Source organism: Sparus aurata, chromosome 13 (assembly GCF_900880675.1).
Source record: "Sparus aurata chromosome 13, fSpaAur1.1, whole genome shotgun sequence".
NCBI classification, from domain to species: domain Eukaryota; kingdom Metazoa; phylum Chordata; class Actinopteri; order Spariformes; family Sparidae; genus Sparus; species Sparus aurata.
Genome location: NC_044199.1, coordinates 1,023,708 through 1,038,954, shown reverse-complemented (window position 1 = coordinate 1,038,954; position 15,247 = coordinate 1,023,708). Strand labels below are relative to the sequence as shown.

Sequence of the window (15,247 nt, the reverse complement as noted above, 5' to 3'; positions counted from 1 at the left end):
ATATACAGTGAGAGAGGGAAGTCATACCAGTTCATTCCTCTCATCGACCAGCAGCGAGTTTCGGTCTTCTAATTTGCGTATAGTCGAGTTGAGTTCGGCAATGCGCCTCTGGTTTCTCCTCAGGTCCTGAAACAAACAAACATAAACAGAACAGTTATGAGAATAAAAGGAAACTTGTAATGATTTAAAGGGAAACTTTCAGATTTTCAACCATGCTAACCCTAACCCATCTCAGAAACCATCACGGTTTCACGATATAACAGAGCAGGAGCACTTGAATTAGAGTTTAAGCCTCATCCATGTGCTGACCCATGAGTCCTGGAGCACACCAGAATCAGAATCAGAATCCTTTTTATTGTCGTTGCGCAATGTACAACGAAATTTTTTAGCAGCAACTGAGTGTCACACGACATATACATAGTAAAAAGTACAATTAAAAAGTACAGTAAAAAAAAGTACAAGGTATTTAGTGCACCACCACTCTTTTTCATAAACACAGGGCCGTAAAATTGGCAAACCGAACCAGTGTGAACGGATAAGCCAGCTGCACGAGGGGGCGCGTTGATCAGACGGTCGGTTAACTACACAGGTCCTTCACTCAACTACAATACCACAGTTATACATGGAGAAGCGTCCGTCCTCCTGTCTGTCCTGCCGACTCTTCATCACATTTCTGCCCGAAAAACAGCGTCTGTCACCGGCAGAAAAAAACTTTACTCACTGAGTGTTTGTGATGAAAATAAATCTCAGCGACGGTCAGACCACCGGACCAAAGCTTCAGTAAACTTTACCCCGCAAAACAGCCTCTGTCCCCTTGAGTGAAAGACTCAGACAGCTTCCAGTTTAAAAAACGTTACTTCGTCACTTTCCAGGATGTTTGATGGGTCAGGATCTCAATCACTGCACATTATAACAGCATCCATATGATTATAAACTGTCAGCAGATTTATATTGACAGGAGGACACCTGGGAAACATCTTGAAAACACACCGACGTCATCAACATGACGTGAACCGTCATGCCTCTTTAGGAGCCGCTGCGCCTGCTTTCTGTGTGAATTACACAGCAGTTTGTCTTCAAGGTGGAGATGTTTTGCTCTGTGTGAATCACCATCGGTGGAGAATTGGCAAACCAACGCGGCGGAGATAATGTGGAATCGCTGTATAAAAAGGACTACTGATTCTAACGAGCTTGAAACTTTTAATTGCTATTTTACTTCAATTTTGTAATGTTTATGTAATTTGTTTCCTTGATTCTTTTAAGTAAAGTGACTTTTTCAGATTTTACAGTGCAGAAATACTTATTTAAATGTATGTACACTACCAGTCAAAAGTTTTTCCCATTTAATGTTTTTTTTATTTTCATGACTATTAACATTGTAGATTCTCAAAATCTAACTCTAAATAACTCTAAATATGTTTCATATTTTAGATTATTCAAAATAGCCACCCTTTGCTTTGATTACTGCTTTGCACACTCCGGGCATTCTCTCAATGAGCTTCATGATGTCGTCACCTGAAATGGTTTTCCAACAGTCTTGAGTTCCCAGAGGTGCTGAGTACTTGTTGGCCCTTTTGCCTTCACTCTGCGGTACATCTCATCCCAAACCATCTGGATTGGGTTAAAATCAGGTGACTGTGGAGGCCAGGTCATCTTGCGCATGACTCCATCACTCTCCTTCTTGGTCAAATAGCCCTTACACAGCCTGGAGGTGTGTTCGGGGTCATTGTCCTGTTGAAAAATAAATGATGGTCCAACTAAACCTTTTCTGTGTCCCACAAAGACACGGCGGGTGGAACCAAAGATCTCAGATTTGGACTCATCAGACCAAAGCACAGATTTCCACTGGTCTGATGTCCATTCTTGTGTTTCCTGGTCCAAACAAATCTCTTCTGCTTGTTGCTTTTTTTAGCAGCTATTTGTCCATAAAGTCCTGATTCACACAGTCTGCTCTGAACAGTTGATGTAGAGATGTGTCTGCTACTAGAACTCTGTGTGGCATTCATTCGGGCTCTAATCTGAGGTGCTGTTAACTTGTGATTTCTGAGGTGACTCAGATTAACTTCTCCTCAGCAGCAGAGGTGACTCGTGGTCTTCCTCTCCTGGGGCGGTCCTCATGTGAGCCAGTTTCGTTGTAGTGCTTGATGGTTTTGGGACTGCACTCGGGGACACAACCACCAAGTGTTTTTCTGGACTGACTGACCTTCAGTTCTTGAAGTTATGATGGACTGTTGTTTCGTTTTACTTAGCTGGTTCTTGCCATAATATAAATTCTAACAGTTGTCCAATAGGGCTGTCAGCTGTGTACCAACCTGACTTCTGCATAATACAACTGATGGTCCCAACCCCATTAAGAAGGCAAGAAATTCCACAAATGAACCCTGACAAGGTACACCTGTGAAGTGAAAACCATTTCAGGTGACGACATCATGAAGCTCATTGAGAGAAGGCCGAGGGTTGGCAGTGCTGTCAACAAAGCACAGGGTGGCTACTTTGAGGAATCTAAAATATAAAATATATTTTGAGTTATTTCACACTTTTTTGTTTACTCCCTAATTCCATATGTGTTCATTCATAGTTTTGATGCCTTCAGTGAGAATCTACAATGTGAATAGTCATGAAAATAAAGAAAAACCATTAAATGAGAAGGTGTGTCCAAACTTTTGACTGGTAGTATGTATTATGATCACTTTCTTACTATGGGCGAGTACAACAATGAAATGATCTGTTCCCAGTCACAGCAAACTGACCACGTCCACTTAGAATTCAGTGTTAGTGGCATGTTGCAGGAGGCCGACTTCAATACAACAAATAGATTCAGTTAATTGAGGCGACAATAGAATTACCATATCTGTGAAGGTCAAGCCATGTTTAATCTCGTGCGCTTGTATCTCATGGAAAAATCTAAATCTTCTGATTGTCACAGTAACACTGGGTCAGTTCATGAGTTAAGACACTTTAATCATGATGATTGTTGTGATCAGTTCAGCTGATCATGAGACTGAGGATTCATGACGAGCTGCCTCACTTCTCTCACGCTTCCAATGAGCTTTATCGAAGTAAACCGTCGGACTGTTCAGGCCAGTTTTACGCCTATACGTGCCTGATCCTTTTGGACTGTTTTGTCATGAGGATCTGCACTTTCTACCAAATATCAGCCAAATTCTGGTTGTTGCTCAGGAGTAGAGCCAGCGTCTTGTTACCAAAAGGTTGCTGGTTCGAGTCCGCCTGGTCTGCATGTCAAAGTGTCCTTGGGCAAGATACTGAACCCCAAACTGCTCCTGATGTGCTGGTTGGCAGCTTACATGGCAGTCGCCACCATCAGTGTGTGAATCTGTGTATTAATTTCTGTAAGTCACTTTGGATGAAAGCATCTGATCGATGGCCTAAATGTAAAAGTAATTTCTGACCAAATGGATCATCACCTGAACATGCTGCTTGTAGTAGAAGCCACAGCCTGTGATCATCTTATCATTAGTAGGAGTTGGATTTGTATTGTTTGAGCCATTTTTTGGATCCTACATGGAGTTGGATTAGTGAAACAAAACACATCAGGCTCATTACATCTCTAAGGGCAGCTTTTTGCTGAGGAGTGACAACGAGCCTCATTCATTAATATTTTTCTCTCATCTTATATTTCTCTAATTCTATTAATGAAAACTGAAAGAGACGAAAATAAAAACCTTGAATGTAATAAGAAATAAAAAATAAGACTTAAATCAATTTGAATCTTTATTTACTTTGCTATAATGGCTTTAAAAACTAGAATATTTACTGTGTAATAGTGCCCCTGTCCTGTATTTTAATCTGAAAGAAGAAGGTGGGTTGTACAGGATCAGCAGTTCAGACCGCGCAAATTGATCAGAGGCAGCTCTGCTTAGTTTCATCACAGGTACAAGAATCCCCTTTGTTGGCTCAGATGCGGTTTCGCAATTACTCTTGCATGCTCAAATCATGTTATGCTCATGACTCCGTCCTCCCTCTGTCGGCACAAATCTAATTATGCTTCACAAATCTGAGCCTGTGAGCTCCTAAAGGTTGACTTGGAGACTGAGTAATGCTCAAATATGTTTAAATGCCTCAAATTTGAAGAGGCAGAGGGTCTCTCCCAGTCTCTCTCAAATAAAAGGCCGATATCAATGTTTGATGGGAAATGTGCCTTGTAATTCCTCTCTACTTACTGGGCTACCACAGTGCTCCGCTCCGTCTCCAGCTCTGCCTGGAATCTCTCTCTTCGGGCTTCCCAGGCCACATTCGGCCTCCTTGACAAGGAACAGCTGTTCATCCAGGGCGTCCTTCTGAAGCTGCAGCTTCTGCAGGAAGCCTGCCGTTGACTCCAGCTCCTTCTCCAGAGAGAAGATGGTGCGGTCTTTAGATTTGATTTCATCCACCTAGAGGGTAGCAGAAGGACATTTTTCATTATTGCTGTGTCACTCTGGTGTAGCGTACTTGTGTCATTCACCTTGTGAAAAGAGAAAGGAACATAATTATGTTAAAAATCAAATAAGAATCATTCCCTGGCGCCGAAACACCCTTTTCCTCTGTTTTATTTGGGTCTTTTTTAGTGATTGCAAGGCTTAATAATGAACTGAAGCATTATTCTAATACATATTAATTTATTTCCAGAAAAAAGATTTTCCAAAAAGAACCAATAAATGTAGATGTGGACACGTCAGCCTGGTTGGGCTGAGCTCCCACTACAAGAGCATCGACCATTTTATCACCCACACTCGTTTATCTGCTTTTGTTTATCCTCCCATGAATTACTGATGTTACTACAGCCAGTTGTCTCCATTTGTTTACATCATTTTGCAGAATATTTCAGTGTTTATCTTTTTGAAACTACACCAACATTTATATACATATATTTAAACCTACAACATTTTTGTAAACAAAGCATTGAAATTATAATAATAATAATAATAATAATGATAATAATGATAATAAGGATAATACCTCAAAGCCCAAAAACAACTCCACTGAAATGTTTCCCTGTAGCGCTACAACAAACTCTTTCACAACATAAATGTAGCTGATTACTGTGACAGTAATGTGCTCTGTCCCACTTGTGCTGCATCAAAAAGGAGCAGTGTGGATGGTGTCAGGTGAGCTTCAGCAGCAGTGTTGGTGCGTACCAGTCTGCGGATGTCCTTCTCACAGTCCCACTTGATCTTGGAGATCTGCTCCTGGTGCTGCTGGTGCTCCACACGCAGGTCTCCGGCCTTCATCTTGTCAGCCTGGATCATGTTGCTGAGAGCCTCGTCTGTCTGCTTCTTAGTGGACTTCAGCTCAGCGATCTCCTGCAGGAGCCTCACCCTCTCCACGTCAAAGAAGCGCCGTGCCTCCTCCTTGGCTTCCAGTGTCAGGGCAGTGCGCACCTGAGGACGAAGGGGAGAAGGAGGAAGACCATTCATATGGCTTTGCAGAATATTCATTTTTTTATACACTACTATAGCTTCACTACTAGCTCTTCACTCCATATCTTCTCCTCACCTTCTCTCCGCTGCCATCCCGCATGGCGCTCAGTGCAGCTTTGAGCCTCTGGTTCTCCTGGTCCTTGATTTTGGCGTGGCGGGCCAGCTCCTGCTCGTGTTGCCGTGTCAGGTTTTCCCTGAGAGCCTGGAGCTCCTTTTGCTTCTCCTCGTGCCACTTGGCCCGCTGCTCTGTTAACATGGCAGTGTGACGGTGCTGCTCCTGCTCTCGCACCCGCTTCACCTCCTGAACCTTGTCGCGCTCCAGTTTGCTCACCTTTGAGAGTAGCGACAGGAGAAAGAGGAATTTGTGGCATACCGTACAGTACCTCACTCATTTCCTTTTAATTCAAATGTTTTAAAAATGTTTTAATTTTCTTTGATTTCATTTTCATTTAGTGGAGGTTAATAATGTAATATTTTTGCCAACCAACTTCATGGATGTAACAAAGGTTTAAGACATGATGGGGACAAAATGGCATCAGAGGTTCCTCAAATGAAAAAAAAAGTTATCAAAGTTGCCAATAACATCCACATATCTAGTTATCAGTATAGCAATGGGTGTGTAAACTGCTGCTTTTCCCTTCCGTTTACTTCCGCGAGGGTTGCAGGGATGTTTTATCCCCCCTTTTTCAGGGGTTACAGTTTCTCTATGGGCGAAGGCGCCAGCTCACTGCAGGACCCTTACTGATGGCAGAGGGGAGCCAGGATTTGAACCAGCGACCTTCCGATCACTGGTCCACCAGCTCTACCCACTGAGCTACAGCCGCCTTTACTGATGCACTAACCCTAATATCATTCCTACTTTTCTCGATGAATAATGCAGTATCTTTGCGACAGAGATCTCTCCCCATTTACTACCAACAACGTGCGATCTTAAGGACAGACACATAAAACTGCAAATCAAACAAAGATAAGATGATTGTTCTCACACAGAACAGGCTTCCCCGAGTTGTATGTGTCTCCCTGTCAGGTTGTGCCTCAGAGGTGCCCTCAACGGCTTGCAGCTCAAAATCGTGATAAGCTCAAATCTAATTGAGATATGTTACTGTCGGATAAAGAATATCACCTTAAACATTTCGGCAACCACCTTTTGTCTTATTTATTCATTTACTTATTTATAGCGACAGCTGAAGAGGCAGACGGGACATGTGGAGAGAGAGAGAGGGCAACATGCATCAAAGGTTGCCGGCCGGATTCAACCCGATGACTGTGTGACCATTCAGAAACCGTCAGTCATGCTGTTTAATATTTAACACTGATCATCTCGGTGTTAAGGACACAGGGATGTATATTAACGAGTAAACTGCTTAGGAAAGGACAATAGCTTACCGTATGAATGCACAGTGTACTATTCCATTCACTAGACATGTGTCATACAGAGCATGCATGACAACATAAGCATGCAATGTATGGTAACATGTCACAAGATGTACATGCACCTCCAAGGCCCTGGTTGGATGTAAGCAACTCGTCCAAAGGTCACTCTAAACATTCCATTTGATGATCTATTGACTGACTTTCATAACATTCATTAGCCGCTTTGACTTATAATTTTGGGAAAGTAATATTCACTGAGCAAACACTAAATGTGACCCACTATATCTGAGAAATTCAGGGCAAACTGATGTGTTTCCATGTTGTACAGTACCTTGCATTTTTCTTGGTGTAGCTCGATCTGAATGTCAGTCAGCTTGGACCTGAGATCTTCGTTAGCTGCCTGCAGGGCAGAGATGAGCGCTTCGGGCTTCTCGCCCTTCGTACGCCCTTTCTTGGCCATTGAGTCGAATACTACAGAGGTTCTTCTGATGCTTTCATTGAGACGTCACAGAAACTTTCCAAGGCGCTCCCAAGGTTTTCCAGTTCCTCCTCTTCCTCATTCTCCTATCAGACAAAAGGGCTTGATGGATGGATGGAGGAGAGACAAGGAGAGACAGACTTAGACATAGTGGACACTGTAGAGCTGACATGATTGAGACCTTCTATATATGTGGACGAGCCAGTGCTCCTACATTGTGTGAGCAGAATGAGTTGAGACGTGCCGATAGTGAAAGATTACAGACGCAGACTGATGACGAGAGGACCGCGAGCATTTATTCTCAGGCTTCATCTAAACAAGACAAAGAGTCAGCAGCCACAAGAGGGTCTGTAAAGCTTGGAGCTAACTACTAATATCAGCAAGCTAACATGCTCCATATGACAAGTATCATTTTCAAAATGTTGCTTAGCATGCTAGCATTTGTCAGCAATTTGTACGTAATTCATGAGTCGTGGCATCAGTGCTTATGGTTTAATACCATCTTAAGATGACTGGCATTTTTGAATAAACTAGAGCTGAATTTCCTGTTACTTTTGTTTCTGCAGTGAACACCAGGGGGGTTAAAAATCAACTCAATAACAAAGTGATCTATGAGAAGATCTGCTGACATACAACAGTCACCATCCATTCGTGAACTGGCTGCATTGTTTGGTGTCAAGGCGCCAACTTCCACAATTTTCTGAGCCTCTGTATTTGGGCCCTTTGCTTGTATTTCTTTTAGCCTGCTCACAGCAGCTGTAACAGTCAAGGATTTATCAAGCAGTGTGTGACATCAACACTAAAACTCTTATCATTGCAAATATGTTAGCATCATCGGTCATGTTCACTGTGATGTAAACAAAGCACCCAGAATATTTCCAGTTGGCATTACATAATGTACTGGAGGTCAACAGCTGATTAGACCTTTTCCACCCTTTTCCTTCTAGGCACTAAAAGCTGCTCCATGTGTTCACATTGTCTCCTATCCTCAAGCTGACATTCAGACTGCATCAGGGTTTGTGTTTACCATGGCTTTAATGAATCACTTTTGCTTTGCTTGTGTGGACACCCTCGTTGTCGCATTCCCTGTAAACCATTTACAGAAACAACACAACATAAATAAAAATGGCAAAAAGGTATCAGTGCGGTGCCTGTGTCATAGTGGTCAACTCACGAGCTCTGACGTGAAGGTTTGATAAGATATTTGTTTGCGTCCAAGCTTCACGAAAGGATGCGTAAAATACTAGAAGAGTGTTTTTTAGACCAAATGGTTTTCTGGGTATGTGCAAAGTCAGTGATAATCCTTCCTGCCCAACTATTGGCCTTTTCCTCATACACAGCTTGAGGTCAGATGAAAGCCAACAACCCGCTGGGTACTAAAGCAGACATGTTTGGAGCTTATATAAGCGGGGCGGCACAGACTATCAGAGAGTAAATAACACGAATCAGCCAGAATCACTGTGTGGACATGAGGAATTTTAGTTGTCATGGAGATAACTTTTATCCTTCAAATAATAGAATATAGACCCTTCTTCAACCATATACTTTCAAAGTAACGTCCCGACATAAGGTTTGCCTGTTTCAGCGACGATATGATATGGCCCACCAGGAAAGTGTCCTTAATATACTTCTTGGGTGATTTAAACTGTGACATGTAGACAGAAAAAGAAAGTATGTGTGTTCTACAGAAAAGCACAGAACAAACCAGTTGCCTGAGATCACAAAGCCCCTCTAGACAAAGGAGAGACCTTTATCATCTCTGGCTGCACAAGCAACTGAACCGAGTCTGTTTTCCAACAGGCCTCCTTGTCTTACACTGTTTTACGTTTTTCTGTGACTCTGCTGATTGGATGATGTATTGTAAATACTGCAAAGTGAGTACCAGCTAGCAGTGCTATGAAAGAGGAGCAGCTCAATGCAGTATTGTGCTTTGACGGTACAAATGAAGAAATTCATAGTCATTTCCAGTCTGGCTGTTGTCCACAGAGCATTTCAAAAATGAAAAAAGAGATTGGAATTAAGATTGTGGATCCAACAGATTTTGGCCAGTATGCCCAATAATCCACATGTGGTTCAACATCCCCACATCCAGTACAAGCTTCCTGTTGTCCCAGTTAAGCCAGTCAGAGTGCAATGCGTCAGCTTCAGGCCACTTTCTAAAGGAACGTCATTGCAGTTATTCTACCAACCAGCCTCCAGCTGGAATTTAATTGGATATGGATATTCAACTGGACCAGAATCCAGTTAAATATCCATATTACTGATGAGGTGAACTGGACAGAACGTAACTGTGTTATTGATTAAACTCAAAGTAACAGATCAAGTAGAACAACTTAGAACGTCTGAATAATATGTGCTCACACTAATGTTTGTTTTTATTTGCTTCCTAATAATGTTCAAGAGAGTAACTGATATGCAAGTGTAATTTCTTGGAGCGTGTAATGTGATACTGGTTATAGGAGAACTGTGTTCAGTCAGTGTCAGCTCCAGTTCATAGGTCGCTGAATATATATTGTAAATAATATGGAATATTTACTGTCATGAATGGGATCCCTTTTGAAAAACAGCATGCTTTATTGAACCAGAAATACATAAACATATAAAAGTGCTTCAAAAAGACATTAAGTTCAACTTCCATGAACTAAAAACAAATATATTAATTCAACAATACTTCTAATGGTGTTGTAGTGCACTTGCAATACATGTTCTTGTAATAAGTATATTAAGTAAATTCTACATGTGTATAATTTTAAATAATACATTTTAGCTCATAAAAGTTTGCTGCTCACACTTCAAATTGTGCTTTTCTACAATTGAATTACAGCTAAAATATACTTGGTACAAAATTAGTTGTATCAAAATAGCACACTTAAGGTTTACTATTCATAAGCATACTCACGTGTAGTGATGATCAGACTTTATATAATCGGTTTCTTGTGGTTTTTCTAGTTGTTATAATTTATCTCAAAGATGTCCTGCTTGAAATCAACAAGGGCTTAATTTATGAGAGGATACTTCAAATCAAATCTAAATAAATTTTATTTATATTGCCCAAGATCACAATCACATGGCCTCAGTGGGCTTTACAGTCTGCACAGTGAGCGACATCCTCAGACCCTCAATTCAAGTGAGGAAAAACTTGCCATATTGAAAAAAAAAAAAAAACTTTTCGCAGGGAGAAAAACAAGATATTAAAAAGTGAGGAGGAGCCACAGAGGAGGAATTCTCCCAGGACGGACAAACATGTACAGAGATTTTGCATGTGCAGAACAGATTTGCTGGTAATGTGAATCGTCTCATTATTATTTCGAAAGCTCTTTGCAGGAAACAGTTGACGTTTGCAGATAAGGACGCACTTTAAGGTGATTGGAGTCTCACTGCCACTGAGACTGTGCTGGTGACAGACTGCCTCGTTCTAAACTTGAAGCTCGATCACAATTCATTGAAAGAATCTACGGGATAATTACAGTGTCTGCTCATTAATTTTGATGTTGTCACTTTATTATATATTTCTTAAATTTCAATGTGCTTAAACATTAAAAATCAGAAATTATTAATGGGCTCTCCTTACTGTACCACATGATGCGTAGCCACAGTGACTCGAGAGGAGTTGGATCTTGTCCGTCATAATCTGAGAAGGGATGACATAACATTGCTTAAAAGATTTTGAGGAGCAGATTAGAGATGAAGCAGTCACCATCACCACGTTTAGTCCACAGTGTCATGTGGACTTCTAACAGTGCTGCAGTATCTTCTGGAACTGATGTAAAGCACGTGATCAGCAGCTGCCTATATTGTACTGTGTGTGTTTGCACATCATGTGGGTAAAAAGAAACAAAGTAACAATTTCAAACATGATTTACGATGTGGAACAGTTTGAAACACACGGTAATGGACTGTGACAAACGGACTCTAATGCCTTTAATCAATAATGTGTTTGATGAATATGCAACCAAGTGCTGCTCGTTTAGTCCTGACCTTGTGCATGGTACGGCTGCATTTACACACTGAAATATACAGTATTTAAGCAGCTACTAACACATTTCTTAATTTTAAAACTGAAAATGAATTGCCACAAACATCATTTCACACTACTGTATAAAATGTCTTCCACACTGAGCTTCCAAAGAGATGTGTTGAAAGTGCTTGTCTGAAGTCAAAAGACTGAAAAGTGTTAAATTCATGATTATATTTAAGACAGAAAAAGAAACATATCCTTTAATGTAACATTTCAACAGATAGAAACCTTTTCAACCTACTCTATACATGTAACGGCATTTAACACCATTTTATGTTATTTTTTCCTCAATAAAAAAGAAAAACAACTACTATGACATCTGCTTCATCTAGTAACAATGTTTGCTGAGGTTCTCAGCTCAGTCATCTCGCCCTGACCTTACCTATGTGTCCTGACCTTACCTGCCTCTCCTGACCTTACCTGCCTCTCCTGACCTTACCTGCCTCTCCTGACCTTACCTGCCTCTCCTGACCTTACCTGCCTCTCCTGACCTTACCTGCGTCTCCTGACCTTACCTGCCTCTCCTGACCTTACCTGCGTGTCCTGACCTTACCTGCGTCTCCTGACCTTACCTGCCTCTCCTGACCTTACCTGCCTCTCCTGACCTTACCTGCCTCTCCTGACCTTACCTGCGTGTCCTGACCTTACCTGCCTCTCCTGACCTTACCTGCGTGTCCTGACCTTACCTGCCTCTCCTGACCTTACCTGCCTCTCCTGACCTTACCTGCCTCTCCTGACCTTACCTGCCTCTCCTGACCTTACCTATGTGTCCTGACCTTACCTGCCTCTCCTGACCTTACCTGCGTCTCCTGACCTTACCTGCCTCTCCTGACCTTACCTGCCTCTCCTGACCTTACCTGCGTGTCCTGACCTTACCTGCCTCTCCTGACCTTACCTGCCTCTCCTGACCTTACCTGCGTCTCCTGACCTTACCTGCCTCTCCTGACCTTACCTGCGTGTCCTGACCTTACCTGCGTCTCCTGACCTTACCTGCCTCTCCTGGCCTTACCTGCCTCTCCTGACCTTACCTGCCTCTCCTGACCTTACCTGCGTGTCCTGACCTTACCTGCCTCTCCTGACCTTACCTGCGTGTCCTGACCTTACCTGCCTCTCCTGACCTTACCTGCCTCTCCTGACCTTACCTGCCTCTCCTGACCTTACCTGCCTCTCCTGACCTTACCTATGTGTCCTGACCTTACCTGCCTCTCCTGACCTTACCTGCGTCTCCTGACCTTACCTGCCTCTCCTGACCTTACCTGCCTCTCCTGACCTTACCTGCGTGTCCTGACCTTACCTGCCTCTCCTGACCTTACCTGCCTCTCCTGACCTTACCTGCGTCTCCTGACCTTACCTGCCTCTCCTGACCTTACCTGCGTGTCCTGACCTTACCTGCGTCTCCTGACCTTACCTGCCTCTCCTGACCTTACCTGCCTCTCCTGACCTTACCTGCGTGTCCTGACCTTACCTGCCTCTCCTGACCTTACCTGCCTCTCCTGACCTTACCTGCCTCTCCTGACCTTACCTGCGTGTCCTGACCTTACCTGCGTGTCCTGACCTTACCTGCCTCTCCTGACCTTACCTGCCTCTCCTGACCTTACCTGCCTCTCCTGACCTTACCTGCGTGTCCTGACCTTACCTGCCTCTCCTGACCTTACCTGCCTCTCCTGACCTTACCTGCGTGTCCTGACCTTACCTGCCTCTCCTGACCTTACCTGCCTCTCCTGACCTTACCTGCCTCTCCTGACCTTACCTGCCTCTCCTGACCTTACCTGCGTGTCCTGACCTTACCTGCGTGTCCTGACCTTACCTGCCTCTCCTGACCTTACCTGCCTCTCCTGACCTTACCTGCCTCTCCTGACCTTACCTATGTGTCCTGACCTTACCTGTGTCTCTTGACCTTCCTGATTACACCATCTTAGCTACCTCAAATGCCTCTCTGCTTTAGTGTTATACTACGTTTTTATGGAGGTAGAGCAGATATAGGGAGCAGCTGTGCATATTTAAAGGAGTTAGTTAAGTACAACTCATGCAAGTATAGAAAGAATAAACAAAAAGTGAGCTCATAAAGTCATATCATTCCCTTTACTTGTGCTCAAACCTTTATCTTGATAACTGGAACACATTGTGTCTACTTTAGAACACCTGACCAGTGCTAAATTAGATATTGCCCAAAGGATAAGAAATACTGTCACAGTCATGCATTCTCTTTGGAACAAATCTGCCGATAACTTCCAGGTATTAACACAGTATTGGCTGACCATGTAGTAGAAATCAACTCAGACGGCCCCTGTCATGTACAACCAAAGTCACAGCTGCATACATGTTAGGACAAACAATCATATATTAAAATCAGGTCTGTCAAAAATTAACGCCGTTAAGAGGCTGTCAAAGTTAACGCGTAACGCGTTAACTTTGACAGCCTCTTAACGGCGTTAATTTTTTTAACACGCGATTAACGCTCGGTATAAAAAAAAAAGGAACGCGCATTGTTTGATTGATGGCCGTCGGTGGCACCTGTAGTCTTGATCCAGAGGGCGGCAGAAGAATAAGAAAGGGAATCAGAAGAAGAAGAAGCAGGGTTGGCGGTTCAGGAAAAACAAGGTGGACTGAAAAGTGAAAGCGAAAGGAAATGGAGAAAGGACTTATGAACGGCAAATTCACTTTTACTGCCAGATGGTTCGGTCCATAGGACAAAAGTTATTTGCAATTCTAAAAGTTAGACTGCAAATTAGCTGAAGCTAGACGTCTTATATGCATCACATTTTCCCATTTTCTGTGGCAATGTTGTATGTATCGTCCCTGTTAAATAAACATTAAAATAAAAAATAAACGTACTGTTGACATGAAATGAGTTACCATTGAAGTAAGTTGAGTCTCAGATATCATTTGCAAGCCAAACACACGGCAGATGCAGAGAGCCCACCGCCCCCCCCCCCCCCCCCCCCCCCCCCCCGCCAAAAGCTGACATCACCATGTTTTGATCCCATTTAGTGTGAGGGGATATTTTTTTTTCCTGCATGATTTAAAGTGTTGAATAAACATTTTCATAAAGCAACATATTTGCTCTTTCTTATGTTGTTAAAAGTATTAAGAACATGAAAAAAAATACATTAAGGTACATTTAGAACAGAAAAAAATGTGCCAAAAAAATTGCAATTAATTTGCAATTAATCGCGCTTAAAAAAATTTATCGTTTGACAGCCCTAATTAAAATGGAAGATTAATATGGAAAAATGAGAAATAAATGTAAAAACTCAAGTCTCATGTTCACAAGAAACATGAATTGATTTTATTAATATAAGTTTGACTTATTTAGTACTAGATTTACATTGTGCTGCCGATGAGAAACAATCTGTTTATTCTGATCAATATCGCATTTCTCTAACCTTTGTTTTTGTTTTCTGTTCCCACAAGCTGAAAGCTGTGTCACTCTCTACACTCTCTATAGCTTCCTCCTCCCCCTCCTCCCCCTCCTCCCCCTCCTCCTCCTCCTCTTCTCCCTCCTCCTTCTCTTTCTCCTCCTCCCTTCTTTCTTTCTTCCCTTCTGATGGACCACGGCCCCCTGGGACCATCTACCGTTTCCGGGCTCCTGCTGCCTTGAAATACTGACGGATCTGGATCATCACAGCCCGGGCTCTGCTGGATCATTACTCTCCACTGCTTCACTATCTCCTCATATCTATATCTCTGTAAATGACCCCTCCCTCTGTCTATTACTAATTATCTTGTGTGTCCTGCCCTCTTCCAGGTCAGCATGGTGGACAGGAGGTCGTCTGGCTCGGACACCACTTGGTGATGCCTCGTCCTGCTCGGTCGTCTCCTGGTTCCACTCACTTCACATAACTTGTATCAGACTTTCTGTTGATGTAACTTGTAAACTGTGAATTGTTGCTCTTTTCTGTACACGCAACATCTATTGCATGTCTGTCCATCCTGGAAGAGGGATCCCTCCTCTGTGGC

The 15,247-nt window shown here is 42.7% G+C and overlaps 1 protein-coding gene across 1 annotated transcript in view; it reads right to left on the bottom strand.

Annotated features, from left to right (window-relative positions):
• jakmip2 (janus kinase and microtubule interacting protein 2) overlaps positions 1–15,247 on the bottom strand; it is a 54,040-nt gene that overhangs the window by 18,991 nt on the left and 19,802 nt on the right. Inside the window, exons 2-6 of the mRNA XM_030437573.1 lie at positions 7,123–7,371; positions 5,494–5,748; positions 5,136–5,378; positions 4,182–4,391; positions 28–126 (exon numbers count right to left, since the gene is read on the bottom strand). Coding sequence (XP_030293433.1) covers positions 28–126; positions 4,182–4,391; positions 5,136–5,378; positions 5,494–5,748; positions 7,123–7,251 — 936 coding nt within the window. The 5' untranslated portion in view covers positions 7,252–7,371. The remainder of the gene's footprint in view (positions 1–27; positions 127–4,181; positions 4,392–5,135; positions 5,379–5,493; positions 5,749–7,122; positions 7,372–15,247) is intronic.